The sequence below is a fragment of the Elephas maximus genome, chromosome 1 (genome assembly GCF_024166365.1).
Source record: "Elephas maximus indicus isolate mEleMax1 chromosome 1, mEleMax1 primary haplotype, whole genome shotgun sequence".
In the NCBI taxonomy this organism is placed as follows: Eukaryota; Metazoa; Chordata; class Mammalia; order Proboscidea; family Elephantidae; genus Elephas; species Elephas maximus.
The window spans coordinates 193,817,359-193,839,630 of NC_064819.1; the positions used below are offsets into that span (position 1 = coordinate 193,817,359).

The 22,272-nt window shown below is 39.6% G+C and overlaps 1 protein-coding gene across 5 annotated transcripts in view; it reads left to right on the forward strand.

The window, feature by feature from the left end:
- The window catches only part of TRMT11 (tRNA methyltransferase 11 homolog), an 88,612-nt gene that overhangs the window by 51,339 nt on the left and 15,001 nt on the right, over window positions 1-22,272 (forward strand). Inside the window, exon 12 of one of the 5 annotated variants that reach the window (XM_049900350.1) lies at window positions 9,568-14,592. The exons of 2 other annotated variants lie outside the window; for them this stretch is intronic. In XM_049900350.1, coding sequence (XP_049756307.1) covers window positions 9,568-9,699 — 132 coding nt within the window. In that variant the 3' untranslated portion in view covers window positions 9,700-14,592. 2 more of the 5 variants (XM_049900340.1, XM_049900318.1) reach the window with 2 other exon arrangements.

Sequence of the window (22,272 nt, forward strand, 5' to 3'; positions counted from 1 at the left end):
AAAACCCATTGCCATTGAGTTGATTCCGACTAACAGCGACCCTATAGGACAGAGTAGAACTGCCCCATAGAGTTTTCATGGAGCGCCTGGTGGATTTGAACTGCTGACCTTTTGGTTAGCAGCCATAGCACTTAACCACTACACCACCACGGTTTCCTGAATGATTATAGAGTCCTGCAATTTCATCTCCCAAATGACACCTTTCTAGGGAAGATCTCTTGGTTTTATAAAGATCAGTAATTTTATAATTTGATAATTTTCCTTAGATATTGTCACTGAAGTTTTTGGGCAGTAAAGGGACACTGCAAGAGAGAATTTTGGCCTCACACAGAGTGCGGGTGGGGGAGCCGTGTGAGAGACAAGGCTATTAGGAGGATCCTACGTGATGGCAAAGGAGAAGTTTTTGCTGAGAGTAAATAAACAGATAATTAATGTAAGGACTTGAGGATAGGTGGAATTTAAAAAAAACTGCTATGTGAAACAAGAAAGAAAGCTATGTTTTTATTTTTTATCTTTATGTACTTTTTATATTTTTGTACATTTTGTTTCCCCAACCTGATTACATGTTCCTTGAAGGGAAAGCCATGGCTTCCTTCACTTAACATATAGTCCTTATCCTTGGAGAACTTGTTCAGTGGGAGAAGCTGTCCCACAAATATTCCAACATAATGAGTTGTTGCTGTAGTGATCTGTAAAATATAGCAGTGACCTGAGGAGATGATGCTTGAGGTGACCAAAAAAAAACACTCCAGAAAAACAAAAAAACCAAACTTGTTGCCACTGAGTTGATTCCAACTCATAGTGACCCTATAGGACAGAACAGAACTGCCCCATAGGGTTTCCAGGGTGTGGCTGTTTGATGTGAACTGCTGACCTTTTGGTTAGCAGCCAAACACTTAAGCACTGCACCAGGTGGGTAAATTGGTAAGGTCCAGAGACATAGGAAGGGTTGTGGTACATTCAAGGAACTATAGATGTTTCAGCATGACTGAAATACTGAGTATTTGTGGGGCAATGGCTGGAGATAAACTAAAGGTGTTAAAACAATGCTCAATATTGATGGATCTTATATACCAAAGAGTTTCAAGTGATGGTGTTCCCATGAGGGTCATTAGTTTGGAGAGTGACAGAAGTTAATGTTTTATGCAGGTCACTCTGACTTCAATGTGCAGGTGAGTTTGAGGTATGGAAAGAGACCAGTGATACCAGTGAGGAGGATGCTGGTATGGTCAGGCACAGATGTTGAGGCCATAAACTAAGAAAGGTAGAGTTGGAGGTTGTAGAGGAGATGGTGGAATCGAGTTTTTTTGGAAAGGTAGATAGAGGAGAGCTTAGTGAATGATTACGTAATTGGCATAAGGGAGACAGGAGTTAAGTATGACTTTCAGAAATCTGGCTTGGCGTAACTGAGTGGGTAGGAATTTTCTTGGATGTATTTTTATCGCCCCACAGAAAGTACCACTGTGCAAAACTGCTTTTCTTGGGCTACTACGGTAGTCTCAACTGGTTTCCCTGCTTCTACAATTGCTGCCTCCATTTCTTACCCAGTAGCCAGTCCTCATCTGTCAAAATGTAAATAGATAATGAAACTCTGCTTAAAACTCATCAGTGACTTTCTGTGGAATTGAGAATAAGGTCTAAAATTCTTCACATAATCTTCACGAACCAGCCTGATCTGGTCCTGGCCCTTCTATCCAGTTTCATTTTGTGCCACCTTCCTTTTCGCAAGCCTTAGCCCACTTTTCTTTCAGTTCCCAAAATGTACTTAACTCTTTCCAATCTCAGGTCTTCTTACATTGTATTCCGTCGGCCTAGAATGTTTTCTTTACCACTCTTTGTATGAGTACGTTTAAGTCATTCTTTAGATCTCAGATAAAGTCATTCCCTTAGCCCATCCTCTTCACTCCACCTGAATACCCACCCACCCACTGCCGTCAAGTCGATTCCGACTCATAGCGACCCTATGTATATAAGGAGACCACCTAAATAGGTGTCTCCTTGTATTCTTACGGTACTCTTTTCCCAGTCTTTAATCACAGTTTGGAAGTGTATGTTGAGTGTATATTGTTTAATTTGTCTCTCTCACTCGCATATAAGCTCTGTGAATTCATAAATCTTGGCTGTTTTGTTTACCACTCAGTACATATTTATGGGATGAATAGTAACTGCTCAGTGATTATTTTGGTCCCCTGTAAAATAAAAACAATTGAATTTAATAGTTCTTCAATCATCCTTTTGAAGAAAGAGTAGAACCACATAATCATGAGTAGTCAAATGTTTTCTCTTTGAAAGTATGCTGAATATTTACTGTGACGATACTCTTCAAAAATCAGAGGTACGGAAACATTGTAATGCCATGGTACTTCTTGTTATTAGGTGCTGTTGAGTTGGTTCTGACTCATAGCAACCCTGTGTACCACAGAACAAAACACTGCCCAGTCCTGCACCATCCTTACAATCGTTATGCTTGCGCCCATTGTTGCAGCCACTATGTCAATCCATCATGTTGAGAGTCTTCCTCTTTTCCTCTGACCCTGTACTTTATCAGGCATGATGTTCTTCTCCAGGGACTGATCCCTCCTGACAATATGTTCGAAGTATGTAACATGCAGTCTCGCCATCCTTGCTTCTAAGGAGCACTCTGGTTGTACTTCTTCCAAGACAGAGTTGTTCATTCTTTTGGATGCCCATGGTATTTTCAGTATTCTTCCAACACCCATGGTGCTTAGACCTCACTTTTTGCCGAGAAGCAAATAAAAAAAAACAGCTGGATCACCATACTGTAGAAAATCCTAACACCTTCCCTTTAGTTGTTTAAGGAGGAGATGGTAAAAGAGAATGGCAAATGTCTGGGAAAAGGCAGTAATTAGAAAAGAATAGCTTTATGTAAGTGGAGTTCTCAATCCAGAATCTTTAGTTCCTTGAATGTCTGAGTGGTTTATGATTCTCAGCTTGAGAAACACTTGTATATGTATATTCTCACAGTAGTAACCCAAAATATCAAATAGATCCATTTCAATTGTCTGTTTCAAATGTTACTTACAGAACACAGTTTTATTTCTTGTGAATTTGTTGTCTTTGAGATTAAAATTAATTATTAAATTTTGAAGTGTCATTTTTTGTTATTTTTGGCACTCTATTTTTGATGTGCAGTTAGTTGTGAAAATAGTTAAGAATTAACTTGAGTAAGGTCCGGTCCATATACTACTTCTTTCTTGTTCTAAAGAATATTTTGCAATTGTAGGTTGGACATAGATGACAGTTACGCATCTTGGAATCACCAAAGTGAATATGTATTTGTGTATTTCCACATCATTCTTTAAAAAATAACATGGTGTGAATAAATAATTCTTCCTGAAGGAAAAAAAGCTGTCCTGGTCATGTTGGGGCTGTGTGACAACGTGGATGTTTACAGCTATCAGGACTCGCAAACAACTAGGGAAACAGCACTCCTGAATGCCAGAGGCATGGTTGGCATTGCTTTAAACTATTTTAATCCACATTGGGAAATACTGTGAAGGATTTGTCTGCTCCAGCCAGCAGAGGGCAGTGTACTCATAGAAGTATACTACCAATTGTAAGGCTTTGGTTTCTTTGGCAAGTGTCTTAAAATTCCTTGAGTGGTTTATGTTTAGAATTAACAGTACTGATAGGACAGGAAATTAGTTGGGTGGGATAGTGGTTAACAGGGTTCTGTCTAAAAGTTTAGATCTGAAACCTGTGCTACCATAATGTTGCTGTTCAGTGAGGAGTGTTTTCTAAATGTCAAACTCCATTTTGAAAGACCCACTAATCTACCATATGGAAATTAACTCTTCAGCTGTTGTTTTGATATAATTTCTACTAAAAAAAAGTGTAGTGGAAAAAGCATGAACTTTGAAGTCTGATATATGCTACAATCCTTACAGTGCTGCTTACTGGATGTGTTACCTTTGGCAGAGTATTTAAACTCTTTCAGCCTCAGTTTCCTTACCTTCAAAATAGATAATAATCTACCACGAAAAGATGCAGAAAATTAAATAATTGACTTATATAAAGAATTCAGCTTAGTTGGTACTAACATATATTAGTTCCTTCTGGAATCAGAGCTTGTATGTTTCTTATAGTTTTTTTTAGGCGTATATATTGAGTCCTATTGTACTGACTCTTAAGTGGTGCAAACAGTTAAGCACTCAGCTACTAACTGAAAGGTTGGCAGTTTTAGCCTGCCTGACATCCTGCTTCTGAAAGGTCATAGCCATGAAAACCCTAGGGAGTGCAGTTCTACTCTGCAACACATGGGGTTGCCATGAGTTGGACTCAACTCCACAGTAACTGGTTTTTATTGTATTGACTCCATAGGATTTTCAGTGGCTGTGAACTTTTGGAAGTATATCACCAGGCTTCTCTTTGAAGGCACTACTGGGTAGACCCAAAGCACCAGCCTTTTGGTTAGTAGCCAAGCACTATTTGTGCCACCCAGGTACTCCTATTTCTTGTAATATTTTTAATAACTGATCATCTTATAAGGTTAAGTGATAGGTCTGAAAGCTATGTATTTCCATTATATAGCTATTTGTGATAACAGAAATTTTTCTACAGAAAGTCTTAGTTCTTGGTTATAACAAAATGATAAAAACAGTGTAACCAGTGGTCTCAATATAATATTTTATTCATATCTTATTAGTATAACCATATTCCAAATTTAAACAGTAGTTATGAAATTTGGGAAAGGTAGTCTAATCTTTCATCACCAGTTTTATCTCTTGGCATTTCATAATTCTTTGTGTGTTTTTATTTTCCATCAAGTATTTCTTGCTCAACAAAAATTGGCAGACCTCAGGTTTTATGATATGTAGATGTTATCATGGATGATGTAGATTTGGAAATAGAGAAATAAAAATTCAAACAGCAGGACAAGCTGGAGTTTAATGAGGGAGATAGAAGGTTGGTGGTGTGAGGATGCTCTTTTCCTTTTAAGTAAACACTGTGGCCTTTGAGATACTGAGTTGAAAAAAAGTCTGAAGGTATTCTTAGTTGAGCTGGGTAGGGAATGTGCATAAAGAAGAGACATGAAAAGGTGGTGAAAAATATGTCAAGTTGAACATCATCATCTCAAGTGGTAGCTCTGGTAAACTGAACTATAGATAGGATGAGAGAGAGCTACAGAGAAAAAAGAAAACAAAAATTGAGTTTGTTGTTTTCTTAACATTGAGGCAACATAAATTCTGAATGGTATGAATAGTATATTTCACATGGACCAAGATGTCTTCAGTCACCTCATATGCATGTGAAAGCTGAACAGTGAATAAGGAAGACCGAAGAAGAATTGAGGCCTTTGAATTGTGATGTTGGCAAAGAATATTGAATATACCCTGGGCTGCCAGAAGAATAAACAAATTTGTCTTGGAAGAAGTACAACCAGAATGCTCCTTGGAAGCAAGAACAGCAAGACTACATCTCACATACTCTGGACGTGTTATCAGGAGGGATCAGTCCCTGGGGAAGGGCATCATGCTTGGTAAAGTAGAGGGTCAACGAAAATGAGGAAGACCTTCAATGAGATGGATTGACACAGTGGCTGCAAAAATGGGCTAAAGCATAACAACAATTTTGAGGATGGCTCAGGACTGGGCAGTGTTTTCGTTCTGTTTTACATGGGGTAGCTATGAGTTGGAGCTGACTCAGTGGCACCTAACAACAACAACAAAGGTTATTTTTTAAGTGTATATTGTTCATAGGTATACGGGCTTTTTACCTGAGACTATGTACGTAATGATATGTGTTAGACCATAGATATATGTCACACAGATTGAATCTTGTGGCACAGTTTGTGAGCCATATCTTTTCCACGTAGGTGAAAATGTAGCCAAATCCTTGAATACCTTGAAGCAGGATTTATGCTGTTAGGTAATAGAATGGCTGCACAAAGAATTTGGAGCTTTTGGGTTCTACAGGAATTTTTGTTATGAAAGTTCTGTTTCACAGGGTGCAAGCGCAAGCAGTCCTGTAGCACTAGGCATTTCAGCGTAGGACCCAAACCCACACTTCACATGGATTCTTCTTTACTGCTGGGGAGATAAAGAAAATAGGATTTTTTTTTTTTCCTCCAGAGGTTGCATTTCTAAGGTTGATGGTCTTTCCCAACTTTTCCGGTAGTATGTATGTCATTTCCACTAAACACCCAGTCTGTTAAGGATTTATTTGATTTTTACTTTGTTCTGAGGAAATCTTGGAATCTAAACTATTCAGAAGAATGCTGAAGTACACGTTTTCTTGAAAATATTGGTTAGCACAGATTTTAATCATTACTTTTAGGTTTTTCAGGCTTCTTCTATTCATTCCTTGTTTCTGACTCTGATCTTTATATTCTCTGTTCTTTATCATCAGTTTGCCTCCTTTATATCCTTCAGTCAAAAAGAAGCTGTTTCATTAAGTTCTCTCTCAGGTCAGTGAAGGAAACCCATCTTCCATTGTGCTTCTGCATTTGTCCTCTGTTTCCCCTGATAGCTACATAAGGGCAGCTGAGGTCTGCTAGGCACACTAGCAACTGAGCCTTGAGTCAGCCCTCCAGCCCATCCTCAGCTGTCCTACCATGATTCTCCCTCCAATATTGCACACTATAATCACCCATGTCCATCCGACCTTACCCTCCTCACTATTCCTGCTCCAGGATATTCCAAGAAGTAGTCCACAGTGTGTGGGGGTAGAGGTGATCTTGCGTGATCTAGAGGAGCCACAGGGAGAATAAAGGACAGGAGGGCAGAGCCGCGAAGGACTTTATTGCCCATCTGTCTTCTGATTCTTCCTGTACAGGCAAAGAATGTGAGGAGACGTCATCCAGCAAACTGATGTGTCATTGAATCTTAACTCCCAAACGTCAAGGAATAAACCTCAGAACTGGGGAAAATTTGCTCATTTGTATTTTAGCCAGGAGACTGGCGTATTAGATTTATGTTTTAATAAGTTGAGTTTGGTCTCAGTATGGAGAATATGACCAGAAAGGGAGCCACTGAAGGCAGGACAACTGGCCACTTAGGGAAAAAAGTAGAGATGAGGAAGGCCTAAAGTAAATGACCGGAATTATAGGTGAAGAGCAGCAGATGATTTAAGATGTTTAGGATGTAGAATCTTTAAGATTTGTTGACTGATCAAATGTGAGAAGAGAGAGAGGTTAGCACCAGGTTTCTCATTTTGATGACTGGCTGGAGAATGATGCAAAGAACTGTAAGGGGACGCATAGGAGCAGGAAAGAGAACATTATCTAGAATAGCCTTAAAATACTATAACCAAGTGAAAACATTTCTGCCAGGATTAAGCTAATGTAGTTCAGGAAGTCGGCAGGCTTCCTAGTAACCTTTCTTGGCATAAGGACAGAGTGAAAATACCTGGAGGAGTAGACGGGTGATAGCATGTCCCTTTCTTTCTTACGACCCTTCAGGCAAACTTTTGATAAAAGTTTAAATGAAAAAGTCAAGGTTAAATCTGAAACGTTTTTGTTCTGTCTTGCTGCTGTCCCAGGTTCACCCTCCTGTGAAGTCGACTGTACTGCTAGGGTTATGGTATCCCTCAAACATGGCTCCTTATTTCTCCCCTGTGTATGAAAACTTTGTGTCATTGAAATGTACCCTCTTAGGGAGTAGAAGTATGGTTGTACTTCTCACCCAGTTCTGTTCTATTCGTGGTAGGCAGCCCTGCTATCCACGCCTTGAGTCCATCACCTGTTTATTCCCAGAGCTCCTTCTACTTTGTTGAGTCTCTGGGGTCAAATAGACCTGAGTTCAAATCCTGGTTCTGCTGCTTACCAACTGTGTTATCTTGAGCCTGTACTTTTAAATAATTCCCCATCTGTAAAATGGTGCTAATAGTATACTAACTTCTTAAAGCTGATGTGAATTTTTATTAGATGATGCATGTAAAGCATTTAGCATAGTTCTGGGTATTTTTTAATTGTATACTTACAGGCTGACTAGATAAAATTTATCTTTTGGGTATTGTATATAGCTAGAAGTTAGTAACCATTGGCTGATTTTCCTGTGCATGTAAGAATTTGGAACTGTAATAAACTTAGTACCATAAAATTTAAGTAGCCACCTATTTTTGATGAAGTAGGAAATAATTTTTAGTACATATTGTGTGTGTGTGTTTTTAAGGTATGTAGCAAAATAATTTGTGAATAATCAAAGGAGCCAATATAATTTTATTTTAGCTGAACTCAGGTTTTTATTAATGTTAGAGATGAGGGAAAGGATGAAGATAATTCATTTCACACAGGAATAAGCAAAAATACAAAAATATTTTGAGGATTGATATAATCCAGATATATTAGTACCTGACAATGAATGAGGAAGACCAAAGAATTGATGCCTTCGAATTATGATGTTGGTAAAGAATATTGAATATATTGTGAACTGCCAGAAGAATGAGCAAATCTATCTTGGAAGAAGTACAGCCAGAAAGCTCCTTAGAAGCAAGGATTGTGAGACTTCATCTCACATACTTTGGACATGTTATCAGGAAGGACCAGTCCCAGGAGAAGGACACCTTGCTTGGCAAAGTAGAGGGCCAGTGAAAAAGAGGAAGACCCTCATGGAGATGGATTGACACAGTGGCTGCAACAAAAGGCTCAAGCGTAACAATTGTGAGGATGGTGCAGGACTGGGCAGTGTTCCCTTCTGTTGTACTTAGGGTCGCTATGAGTCTGAACCGACTCAATGGCACCTAACAACAACAACAAGTTTGTGTTACTGAAATCAGGATAAAAAATTAGGCTTCATGTTGTCTGGTTGATTTTCCTTACCTGTTTTCAAATCACATTGATCAATGTGTAATTGAGTATGAATTTACAGAAGTGCATGAAAAATGAAATTTTTATTTCTAATGTCTTCTCACCATTTGGATGGTTAGTGAAATCAGATGAGAAACTGGTGTTTCAGTGTTTCCTGCCAGTCTTACTGTTACTCAGTTTTGTAAGCCTAAATGTGTTTTGCAGTCTAACCTGGATGAATATTTTAAGTGTCCAGATGTCAGCTTGTCTCTGGAGTCTACCAGTGTGGAATCACTTGTTTGACCTGTATACTCATCTACTGTGTTTACTTAAAGTTGCTAGGAATTGTTTATTTCATATGTGAATTTGGGTATATCCCCAAACAGTTTTACTCATCTGTGTGATGTCATTCACACGCAGTGATTTGTTGTTACACACCTTCATCTGGAGTAGAAGCTTCCTTCTTTGATGATGCTTAGTCATAGTCACAGGTGATTTGAGTTTGTGCTGAACTAGGGATCAGAAGATGCAGGTGTAGTTCTGTGCTACCTGAGATGATCTCTTTAGCGGAACTCTCTGGGCCTGTTTTCTCAGTCAGAGTTTTTGTCCTCTCTGTTGCAGAGGATTATTGTATCACATGAGGTGGAGTGAAAACTTTGGATACTCAAGCATGATACAAAAGTAAAGTGTGGTATTTTTCTGATTTAGGCAATAAAAAAAACACAAATGTACAACAGAAAATGAAATTTTGTTTCTAGTAATGACTGCTTTGGTTGCAAGCTAACTAAGGAAATAAACATCTTTATTTTCCAACCAACCAGGACCGGGACCAGTATTCACACCTGTTGAGTGACCAGATTCTGCCGTACCAAGGTCATAATTCCTTTCGTGAGAAATATTTCAGTGGGGTAACAAAAAGAATTGCCAAGGAAGAAAAGTCCAGCCAGGAGTGAAAATTAAGATTTTTGACAATGAAGAAAGAATAAAGATTTCATAGAAAAGACATCTGGATGTGAACTTTAATGTATGATCCAGAAAACATAGTTTTAAAAATGAGTTTGCTAAAAAAAAAAACTACAAAGTAAATTGAGCAATCCTTTTACAATTAGCTTTGTTTTAGAGAATATTTTATTGTGTTTTTTTGAACTTTATATTTGTACTTTCAAGTATTAATGGACATTGACTCAACACAGTTATATTTTTGACCCTTAATTTACAAAGGGAATAATTATTGTTGGTTTTTAAACAGGTATTGATAGATGTGTTATAGGCAGTTACTAGTAGTTGAGAATTACTCATTAGGTAGACTTGTTTAATTTGGTTTTTAATTGTAATTGATTTACCTTGCCACTAATAAAGGATACTGAGAATTCTTAAAATCATATGGTATTCAAGTGCTTTCTGGGGGGGTGCAATGAAGTAAAATGAATTCTTATTATAAATTCCAGACAAGTTAGTAATAACAGTGATAATGGTGGTGATGAGAAAAAGTTAGGACCTGACAACGTAAAAAGTTTCCAGACTCCTCGAGGCCTGTCTACGTCTGAAGCTAGTCTGCACCTTGGATTTGCTCTTGCATTCCTAAACCTTGACTGTCGGTCACGTTAACTACCCACAATTTTTGGTTTAGAAAGTAACTGATAGTTAAAACAGTAACAACAACACAAATCCTTGATGGTTCCCTAATGGTATGAAGCCTAATCAGTGCTCTTTGAAATAGAAGCTATATTTTTCTTGAAGGAGAAACTTTGCTGAGTCTACGTTGTATCCATCATGAAAGTATCTCATTTGAAAACCATCTACCCATTAATTCAGGATGCTAATAGCTTTCCTGTCTTCAGTGGTCAAATGTACCTCAGCAGAGCAGCGGTAAATGGATCCTGTGCCTCTAACCAGAGCCTATTTTTATTTATTATTATCATTATTTTAGTTTCTGCTGGCTTTTATGGACTTACGATATTAATGTGCATGGGTTAAAAAAAAAACCTCCAAAAGACCAGTGTTGCCTGAGCAGAGGGCAGGCCCTCTGCTTCGTTCTCTCCTTTTGTTGTCCTGCAGCCCTGGGTTTCACAGCAGATCTCAAACATGTCAGGGATTTTGTTTGGGTTTCTGGATGTGATTTGTGGTGCACTGGGGAAAATCAAAGTATTCAAGGATGATTTATTTTCAGTATTTCTGTTATAAACCATCTTATTTAAAATTTGAGATTTATGAGGGGGTGAGTTTGAAACTTCGTAGCCGACTAAATTTGTAATGCGAGATTTTAGCTTAGTCCGTTTTTTGTTGTCACAAAAATTAGCCTGAGTAGTTCTGGAAAAAAAGGCAACATTGGTTTTAGTCACTTTGTTTTTAAAAATTATCTTGACATTTAAAAAAAAAATTAGACTATTTTGTGTTACTTCTAGTTGAATCTTCTGATCTTTAGTTTGTCTAGTAATTATGAGGCTTATTTTCATATAGATAAGTTCAGTTTCCCATTCCTAGAATGTCACTAGGTTCAGAGAGTGAATTTGTGTAGTCATTTTAAAGTTGGTATTCAGAAGTGAAAATGAAACCTGATCACTTTCAGCCAGTTTTGATTATAGGTCTCAAGGTCTCAAACCCTCTTTTTCTAAAAAGAGAGACATTATTATCTGGCATCAGGGTTCTATTACTTTTTACATAAGTTATTAGGAGATCATTTCCAGGATTAATTTTGCATGTGACCACTGTATTCCTCATGTACTCAGCAGCAAGAATATCACCTAGCAAAATGCTAGCATTTCAAATAGCCCTGTAGTTTGAATTTACAGTATAATCTGCGAGGGAACCCTAGGTGGTCTGTGGGCTAGTCTCTTCAGTGTTTATAATACGACAAAGTCTGAAATTTGGTTTCTGGCATACATTAAATATCCATAAACTTCGGATGGTTACCTTGGTGGTGTTTCATCAGAAGTAACCTACTTCCTATTCATTCTGGTAAGTATTTTTTTTGCTATAACAGCTGGGAGGGAATAGTGGAGTAGGTGGTCTTTGGTGTGTTTAGTCAAAGTGACCAGCAGATGAAAAAAGTTTAAAATCTACTGCTACAGATTTCTCGGCCACTTCCTGCCCAGGGTGACCCAGCTTTCAGCTCACTCACCATTAACTTCCTTATGTCTAATTCTTTAAATGCAAGAATTAAGCAATAAAACATTTTCAAACTGTCTAAGCTTTGGGAGATAAGCCCATATGACCACTATTTCCATGTTTAAAAACAGTCAAATTTTGACATTTCCTATATATATAAAGATGGTGATTAAAAAGACTCTTATTTCTAGTTTGGTGGAGGAAAATAGGGTATGAGTTAACATCAGCAGATGCACTATAGTGAATAAAGCCAAAAACCAACCCATTGAGTGGATTCTGACTCATAGGGACCCTATAGAACTGCTCCATATGGTTTCCAAGATGTGCCTGCTGGGTTTGAACTGCTGGCTTTTTGGTTAGCACCCTTAGCTCTTAACTACAACGCCACCAGAGTTTCCCTATAGTATGTTTATATTATTGGATGAAAAATGTGCTTTAAAAGCAGGGCTTCAAAAGTTTCACTCAGGTTTTCACCCCTGCTGAGAATTTGCGTTTCTAACAAGTTCCCAGGTAATACTAATGATGCTGGTTAGGGAAATCAAAAAACCAAACCAGTTGCTGTCGAGTTGATTCTGACTCAGAGCCACCCTATGTGAAAGAGACACCTGGGGATCAGACTGACTCAGAATCTTCAGTTTAACAAGATGCCCAGGTGATTCTTCCGTATAATAAATTTTGAGAATCGCTGCTGCACTGGAGCCCTGGTGGCGTAGTGGCTAAGAGCTCAGCTGCTAACCAAAAGGTCAGCAGTTCAAATCCATCACTGCTCCTTGGAAACCCTATAGGGCAGTTCTGCTCTGTCTTATAGGGTCACTATGAGTTGGAATCCACTCGATGGCAACGGGTTTGGGTTTTTTGGAAACCCTTTGGGGCTGTTCTACTAGTGGTTCTCACAACTGGTCCCTAACTAGCAGTATTAGCATTGCCTGGGAGCTTGTTAGAAATGCAAATTCTCAGCAGGGGTTTGAACCCGAATGAACTGGTTTTGAAGCCCTACTTAAAAGTTTGAGATGTGGAAATGGATTTTTAGGTAATATGCTTTATACAATGTAAATTTTAAAAGCAGGGATTTGACTTTGTTTTTAACATCAGGAAATTAATTTGATATTAAGATCGTGCTATTTAAATGCCAGTGTGAGCAAATCTGGCTCTTGAATCAAAGGCCTTAGTCGTTCTGGGTTGGAAGGACTACTGACATCCTATTCTGGAAGAATTATCAAATATTGCTAATCAGAGGGAGATGGAATAAAATGTAAAATTTGCGTGTTGAAAATTGACTTCTTTTAAAAAAAATTTTTCTTTACTGTTTTAATAAATCTCCCTTAAAAAGCACAATGGAACTAAGCTGATGTTAGTAGTTCTAATAGAAAAGAAATCCTTTGAGGTAAAACAGGGTATAAGTAAATAAATTCATTAATGGCGCCTAGGTGTGGAAATGGAATTGGGTGTTGCTGAGGGAACTGGTGACCTTGTTGTTGATCTTCCTGTTTCACGAAAAGGGAATAAATTATACCAGAGTATGGGCCTTGGATCTTTTTTGCAAGAGTGTGATTTTGCTCCATTTATAACGTTATTTAGAAAACTAAACTCTTGTGAGAATCCTTTTTTCTTAGAAGGGTTGTATTCATAGAATAAGTGGAGTCTACTTTTCCTTCCAACTCACGCAGTCCCATTTTTCTCAGATATTTATCAAGTAATGTGGCTTGTAATCCAAACAAACAAAAGAAGTGCCTCATTCCAGAACATATACATGGACACGGTAACACTAGACTGATGGTGTTTGCACTTTACTAAAATATTGAGATATTCTGTAAAACAGAGTGGTTTGAGAACATAAGGTCTAGAGTGTAAAGAATTATAATGGAATGATAAAACATATCTGTGATTCTATCTAGCCATGGAATCATAGAGGCAGCACATTCCTGTCTATCCTTTGAGGTGAAAAAGCTTACTGGAGAACCTGACCCTATTCCCTTAACAGAGCCCTGCCTCAGGATGTTCGTATGTTTCACTGTGTGGGATAAGCAACTTGACATTTAGACATAACTGAGGCCAACCTGGAATTTGGCTCTTATTCCTTCCTTCATAAGCCGTTGTAGATGGGATCTTTGCGGGGTAGAGGTTAAATTGTCATGGCAGTTTCTTAAGAAGCCTGGGTCATGGACCAAAATGGTGCTTAAGAGATGAATGTTAGGATAAGCCAACTGCCCTTATGTAACTGCTAGCCCTATTTCTTGGAATATCAGGATGTGCTCAGTAAATTTTTGTTCTAGAATTTGTATGTTCTTACTAAAGATAATCATGTTGTAGTAGGAATCGGCTTTAACCTCCTTGACTTTAAAACCTCTCCTTTAATCAAGCTTCTCTGACTCTCCTGAGGGCTTAGCTGAAGTACTCTATTTCGGCTGACATCCAGCAGTGAAGATTAGCTGGGCTTATGTGCGACATCAGTCAAATTTACCAGGAAAAAAAAAAAAGACTGAGGAGAAAATTAAAATAGAAACGGAAATGTTGCTTATGATACTGGGAGTTGTGCTTTGCTGGACTTGCAGGGTAATTTATCTAACGTGTTGTAAGTTTGTGAAGTGGGTCAAGATGGTCAAAGCTGGTATTGGTGAGCTTTAAAAATCTGAGTCCCTTCATATTTGTTTATAAATTGTAAAGTGGAGTATCTCACCACAAGTCTGAGCACTTCCAGAACAAACAGTAAAATGTGTTTTTGCTTTTGCATTATTTTCCTGCAGTTTATACGTATTGGAGACAATTCTCCATGGATCTTTTGCATTTCTGTATGTCTTGGTAAATGAGGCACCGATTCCCTGTGTCCTGGACTCTTGTCGAGGATGTTTGCAAACAGCCTTGGAAGCTAGAGATAGTGTCTCTCCTTCTCCTGCCCTCCCCACAGCTGGACAAAGAAAAAGTTTGTATACAGCCTTGGAAGATAATGTCTTCTCTCCAGAGTTAAGGGTGGGCGTGCTTACTGCCCATTATAAAAGGTTTGTATTCCTTAAGCTCAGGGTTCCTCTCCTATAATGGAACCCACTGCAGGTGCAGGCACCCATCTGACCCTATCCAGATCACCCCTGTAGGACTTGAGGATGAAGAATAATCGATTCAAATATGAAGATTGCCGTGCTGCTTACTATGCCATGGGTAATAAAGTTCAAGAGATCTGTGAAACAGAAGGTCCTTGGGGGCAAAGGCATAGAAAGAGTGTGCTGTGTAGAGGAACTACATGCACTTCAGGATTGCTGAACGTGAAGTGTGAGCTAGCTATCAACAAAGTAAGGCTAGGCAGTATGGCAGGGAGGGCTCTGAATGCTTACTTGAGTACCATGGGCTTTCTCCTCTTTGAGAGATGGGAGCTATCTCAGGGATTCTCAGCGAGAAGTTATGGTCAAAGTTGGTTTTGGTTATCACTCTGGCAGTGGTGGTTTGGAGCGGAGGGAGGTAAGACTAAGACTAGAAGCTGGAATGCTAGTCAGAAGATTGATGCATCATTCAGGTGACAGATGTAAGAGTTACGACTGGGGCAGTGATAGTAGAACAAGGAACAGACTGGAGAAATATGAAGGAGGTAAAATAAGCAGGTCCTGGTGCTTGGTTGGGTATGGGATGAGGAGTCACGGGCGTCTGGGTGGGTGGTGTGACACAAACTGAAATTAAAGATGGTGGGAAGAGGAGGAGTTTAGATTTGGACCTCCTGAACATGAGGAACATATGGAACAGGCACCAAGAACTGCCCAGCAGGTGATTGACCATGCAAGACCAAAGCCAGACAATGATTACATATGTGGGAGTGGAAGAGCCCAGTATGGGACAAGTAACCACTGAGTTAAGATGCACTGTACAGCTCTAAGATTTATTTTGTATATTTTTTCCTTTTCTTGGATGATATGTGTCTTTGGCAAAGAGAATTGGCATAGCACAATACTTATGAAACTGGATCAAGCAATTCCAAGTTTATTACAAGCAATTTATACTCAAAATGCTAATAAGATGAAGCTGCCGAGAACAACACTAGCTTTGGGTTGACTTGCTCCTACCTGAGCTGCATGGGTGGATGTGCTGTGCTCCATTTGTTCTGTAAGTTCTATAGCTGCTATGTCACACAGTCAGGAGCTGGAGGAACTGATAAGCTGCTGTTAGTTGCCTCTAAGAAAAACCAGCCAAAGATATGCAGAGGCCACCACTGTTGGGATGTGGAAAAGAAAAACTAAGCATTTTTCCTCTCCTCTTCTTATCCTTTAAAATTAAAAATACTTCCTCTTCCTTTCTCCTGTTTAAGTAACTACATAATAGCTTTTGGACAGCGACGTAAAAATCGCAGAGTAGGCCAGAGTGTGGGGAACATTTTAATTAAATCTGGGGTTTCAGTTGTTTTTTCATTTATTAAAAAATGTTGTGCCAAAAATCTGAATTTCCCCCAACCCTCTTTTTATATATCCTTATGCATTTGGCAGAGTTCATGACAAAATCTCTTTCCAGCTGTGGACCAGCCAAAAGCCTTTTCTAAAAAAAAAAAAAAGCTCCTACTAATTTGGATTAAACTGACTGGTTAAAAGCTTCACACACAAATTCTGCCAGGAAATGTTATGAGGTCCCTTGACATTTTAATTCTACAAACAATCTTATCTTTTGGAGCAAAATAAATGAATAAAAATTTATTTTTTTGATCTTGGATTTGTTAGCATGTTTTCTTAGTTTTGGAGAAAGAGATCAAGAGCCTGAAAACAGTAGAACCTTGTTTTTGCTTCTAGTTTGACTTTCTGAACCCAATAGAGACCCCTTTATGATTCTAAGTGAGTTTCTAAGTAAAGAAGAGTAAGACTGGTGTGTAATGATCAGTCTTCTCAGGGAAGTTGTATTACACATTTTCACTTGAGTGTAAGTTTGGACAGATTGGTCCAGGAGACTCCATTCTATGGCAAGGGAATGTCAGCCATTATATTGGAAGCTGCAGCTAGACCCTGAAGCCAGTCAAGCTGATCTGCATACACTGTGCTGCCATTCTCAACAATGAGTAAGACAGAGCCCCTGTCCTCAATGAATTTACAGTCTGAGGCTGCTGGAGGAGGAACGGGGGAAACAAAGAGATAAGTTGTTGTTAGTTGCCATTGAGTTGGCTCCAACTCATGGCAACCTTATGTTTAACAGAACAAAACATTGCCTAGTCTTGCACTGTCTTCATGATCATTGGTATATTTGAGTCCATTGTCGTGGCTATCATGTCAATCCATCTCATTGAGGGTTTCCCTCTTTTTCGCTGACCCTATACCAAACATGATGTCCTTTTCTAGAGATTGGTCTTTCCTGATGACGTGTCCAAAGTAAGCGGGCCAAGTTGTCATCCTTGCTTCTAAGAGATGTGTAAAACCCATTGCTGTCTAGTTGTGACTCATAGTGACCCTATACGACAGAGTAGAACTGACCATAGGGTTTTCAAGGCTATAACCTTTACGGAAGCAGACTGCCATATCTTCCTCCCGTGGAGTAGCTTGTTTGTTTGAACTGCCAACTTTTCAGTTAGCAGCTGAGCGCTTAACCACTGTGCCACCAGGGCAATTAAAATACAGTGTGGTCAGTCACAAGATGAAGTTGAGTGGTAAGAGCAGGGAGGATTCCAGGTAGAGGGAACAGCGTGTGAAAAGCACATTTGGATAATAATTCAAGTAGTTGGTACACTGGAGCGAAATGTGTTAGATGAAGAGGAGAAATGAAGCTGGAGAGGTCATGAGGGTCAGCTCATAAAGGAGTTTTATGCCTTGCTAAGAATTTGATCCTGGGAGAAGTCACTCCCTATTAGTTGGTCCCCCTGTGGTGATGTCAAGGCTTGACAAAGTTTTAACTTCTTACAAAATGGTGCCCTGGGGCCGAGGCACTTCACTTGCTTGACAAATGGGGTCTGTGGAAAGGGGGTTTTTGCCTTTACTCTAGAGTCTGTTTCTCCCTTGGTTCTGAGTTTCAGTTAATGACTTCTGAATTGGGCCTGTGGTGGGACAGAAGTAAAACTACCTTATGTATTTTTTAACTGTGTTCAAGAGCCCAGCTTGAGGCAAACCATATCCTTCAGGCTGCCTGAAGCAATGCATCACCACCTGAGGACCGAAGTTTTAGCACCCCCTTATGTTCCTGGTTAAAAAAAAAAAAAAAAAACTTGTAAAAGATTTCCCAGATAAATGCAGCAGAAACCTCCCTGACCCTGACTGACAGACACTTGCTCCAAAGCCAAGAAACAGTCTCAAGTTGGCCTCTTGCAACGAGAGAGATTATTTTTATTGATTTCACTCTTCACAGTGCTGACGGTGTAGGCCTGCAGAAGAGCAAGCTGATGAAAATAATGATTGCGGATTGCCAGCCTGTGTTTGTCCTTATCTGCAAGGACAAACACAAACACTGTTTCAGGGAGCTTCTTCCCTACTCCAAGACAAATGAGCAGTTGAAGTGTCATGATTTTGAAATCCTAGCAATATACATAAAGGATATTTAACTGATCAACCTCAAGGAACCTGACATAAGTAAAAAATGCTTCATGACTCAAATGCTGTTGCTTATTTCAGAACTTTGCCTTGAGGTCTGTTGTGCTGTCTTCTGAGACAGAGTGCTCCCTGAAAGAAAATGGCTCAGAAATTCCAGCACTTCTCTTTTCCATCTCATTGAAAGAGCCTACTGAGAGCATCCAGCCTTTTTTAGAGTCAGTATATTCTGATGATCTTTTAACAAGCAGGGAATAATGAGGACTAGAGGGAGGACAGGGTGGAACCCTTTAGCCCTTGTCTGACATCCTTCTTTCCTCTCTGCCTTCCTCCATCTCTCCCTGCCTACTTCTCCTTCAACATTTACATCATGCCTGATACGTGCCAACCACCAACCACTGGGCTAAGATCTATGAACACAAAGATGAATAGAATGTGTTTCTTAGGCCAAAAGTCATACATAGTTTTTGATTTAATTAATTTTTGTTCAAAATATTAGTAATTATTCTGAGTCCCAAACTCTGGTACTTGAAAAAACAAACAAAAAAATAAGACTATGTTACTTTCAATACTCTGTTCTCTGGAAGGGGTATTAAGTGTGGTCGGGAATGGTAGGAGAGGAAGGGTGGGGCAGTGTGGTCAATTTTAGAGGGACTGAAAATTTTCCTACTTTACAGTATGTTCTTTCTTTTAATGTCTAAGCCATTTTCTTTGTATGTTCATGCCCCATAGAATTTCCAAGAAGTGCCTGGTGGATTTGAAGTGCCAACCTTTTGGTTAGCAGCCGTAGCACTTAACCACTAGGCTGCCAGGGTTTCCCTATTAAAGTCTACAGCCGTCTTTCTCATGCTTCCTCAGTGTTCTATAAAGTTCTACAATCTTTTCTAAAAAATTTAAATTTTTTGAAGAGACAATGAATTTACATGGTTTCAAATTTGAAACAGTTTAAAAGGGTATACCCAGTGGAAAGTATCTCTCTCTTCCTCTTTTCTTCCCAGTGGCTCTCTCAGTCACCCAGTTCCCTGCCCTGGAAACAACCACGGTCACAGATGGTTTAGTTCAGTGCTTTTCACACAGAATCGACCTATATATAAAAAAAAAAAAATTGCAACACCAGGGTGAACAATGGCAAGAACAAAGGACCAGGAGTTAGAGGGTCCTCCCCTGCCCTACCATGTCAGCTCTTAATTCATCTGTGTCTTATTTCTCACCCTTAATCTAAGACTAGTAATATTTCCTTAGCTCTCTCTCTCGGTATGAGAATCCATTGAGATGATATACATGAACATATTTTATATGATTTTAATTACAAAAGCGTTATAAAGACCAGGGAAGAAAAAAAGCCAGAGCCTCAAGCTAAATTCAATCAGGCATTTTTATCGTGGGAAGGAGATGAATTTTCCAGCGTGTTACCCAAGAAACCCTTTCATTTGATTTCAAAGCTTCCAATGTCGAGATGTGGAGAGGCTATTGGGCCCAATAGGGAAGGATAAAAGGTGGATTTATTTCCTGTCAGTTTTCAAATCCTCTCTTCAGTTTTCCCATCACCTAGCTAGAAACCATTGACTCTTCTAGGTGCATACCTAAGCAAACAATGTGACTCCTTTTGTAGCTGCCTGATCCACCACCTTTGGGGTCAGCTGAGGCTTGTTTCCTGGGCTGCTTGATTCCTTTCTGGTTTGTAGTTTCCAATCACATGTAACTATGGTCAAGGCTACTTTTAAAAATGTGTAAGTTGGGAGAAAATGCATACTGCTATAGGACTGTTACAATGGAGCCCTGGTGGCACAGTGGTTAAGAGCTCGGCTGTTAACCAAAAGTTCGAATCTACCGGCTGCTCCTTGGAAACCCTATGGGGCAGTTCTGTGCTGTCCTATAGGGTCACTATGAGTTGGAATTAATTTGATGGCAAAGGGTTTATAGGGCTATTAAGGTCCTTGGATGGTGCAGATGGTTTGCACTCATCCACTAACATAAATGTTTGGGGTTCTGAATCTACCCAGTGGCACCAGGGAAAAAGGCCTGGCAATCTGTTTCTGTAAAGATTACAGCCAAGAAACCCTATAGAGCAGTTCTACATGGGGTCACCATGAATCGAAAATGAGTTGATAGTGATGGTTTTTTTTTTTTTTTTTTTTTTTTTGGTGTAGGGCTGATACTTCAGGACTGATGTCACCGCCCTCCCTGAGGCAAACCTTGCCATTTACTTCAGAGGAAATTATGCTTCAGGAAGGAATGCAGACTCCAATGTATAGTTTAACTTGCATGTGTGAGGGGAATTGGCCTGATATCCAGGGGCCGGAGCCCTTGTTTATCCACAGAAGATAGGAAGCAAAAAGCAGAGATAATGCGAGCTTTCACTTGTGTGCCTGCACGTGGCCCTGGAGAAGCCCTGTCCAGTGCAGATAGGAGCTCTGGTCCAGACCATTGAGTCTTGTGGGGTGCCAAATAGAGTCCTGCAGTAATTGTGGAAGGGACCAGTGTCCTTCCTGTCAGTTACTCTGGTGCAATTTTATCAAAGTGATCCTAGGCTTATGCCCTTTGAAGGCTCTTTTTTCAAGAGACAGTTATTTATTTGCAGAGACTTGATAAATCATAAACTTGAACATTGTTTTCCTTCACAGAGCAGCCTAAGCAAAGCCCTGGATGCCTGGGAGAGTATCCAAGTTTGGCTCTCTTCTCTCCCTCACTCCTTTCCCCTAATCCTCTGTGCAAGAAGTAAAGGTTACTCTGCAGGTAATATCTGATGGTGTCTGGTTGTCTTGACTTTCTGATGCTGGGAGTGGATTATCTTTAAATTTACTTCTGTGTATCAGGGAAAAGTCAGATACTTTTCTAAGAGTCTCTGTTGGTAAATTATGTCTGGATGGAGACACTGATTCTGTTCACTGCTCTAGTAGGGGATCTCTGGAGAAGTGTGTAGTGCCTGCTTCTGACTGGAAGGGGTTAGCGGCTTATTGGCCAGTGTTGAATACAAAGCAGAGCTATGAATACAGTAATTCTAGAAGAAATCGTATTGATCAATGAACCAGAACTGGCTCAGTTAAACAAATTGCTTAAAATTGGTTGACACCAAGAGCTTTATAATGGGTTTGGTAACAGTTAAAATAGCTAAAATGCTTCTGCCCAGAGAGCAATTAGTTTCATGGAAACACAGAAAATGTGTCATCTACACCACTGCCTTCACTCAGTCAAACCCACCACCTGGATGTGAAGTAGTTTTAGCATTTTGACATTGGTGGAACTAGGCAACCTAGGTCAAGACCTGGGGGCCTAAGAGATTACCTCCTTATTGCCTTGGTTGTCTTCAAAGTCTTTCTACCAGAGCATCTTTGCTAGAGGGCAAGCAAGGATTGAGGGACTTAGCAAGGCACTCCACCTCCTCAGTGGTATTTCAAAAGGCCAGGGCCAATGTCTATGGCTAAGTTGGCTGGCTTTTGTTACTGTTTTGTTACCTCAGACCAGCCTAGGAGCCTGCCTCAAGTCTTCTAGTTATTCTCTTAGACTTCTCTGGAGAATGAGGTGAAGAATGAGTCAGCTCCTTGCAGCTCTGCTCCCTTTATCAACACCAGTGTCTCTCTATTCATGGCTGTCATGGATTGAATTGTGTCCCCCAAAAATATGTGTATCAATTTGATGAGGCCATGATTCCCAGTATTGTGTGATTGTCCATCATTTTGTCATCTGATGTGATTTTTCTATGTGTTGTAAATCCTACTTCTATGCTGTTAATGAGGTGGGATAGGCAACAGTTATGTTAATGAGGCAGGACTCAACCTACAAGACTGGATTGTGTCTTGAGCCAATCTCTTTTGAGATATAAAAGAGAGAATTGAGCAGAGACAGGAGGACCTTATACCACCAAGAAAGCAGTGCTGGGAGCAGAACGTGTCTTTTGGACCCAGGCTTCCTGTGTGGAGAAGCTTCTAGCCCAGGGGAAAA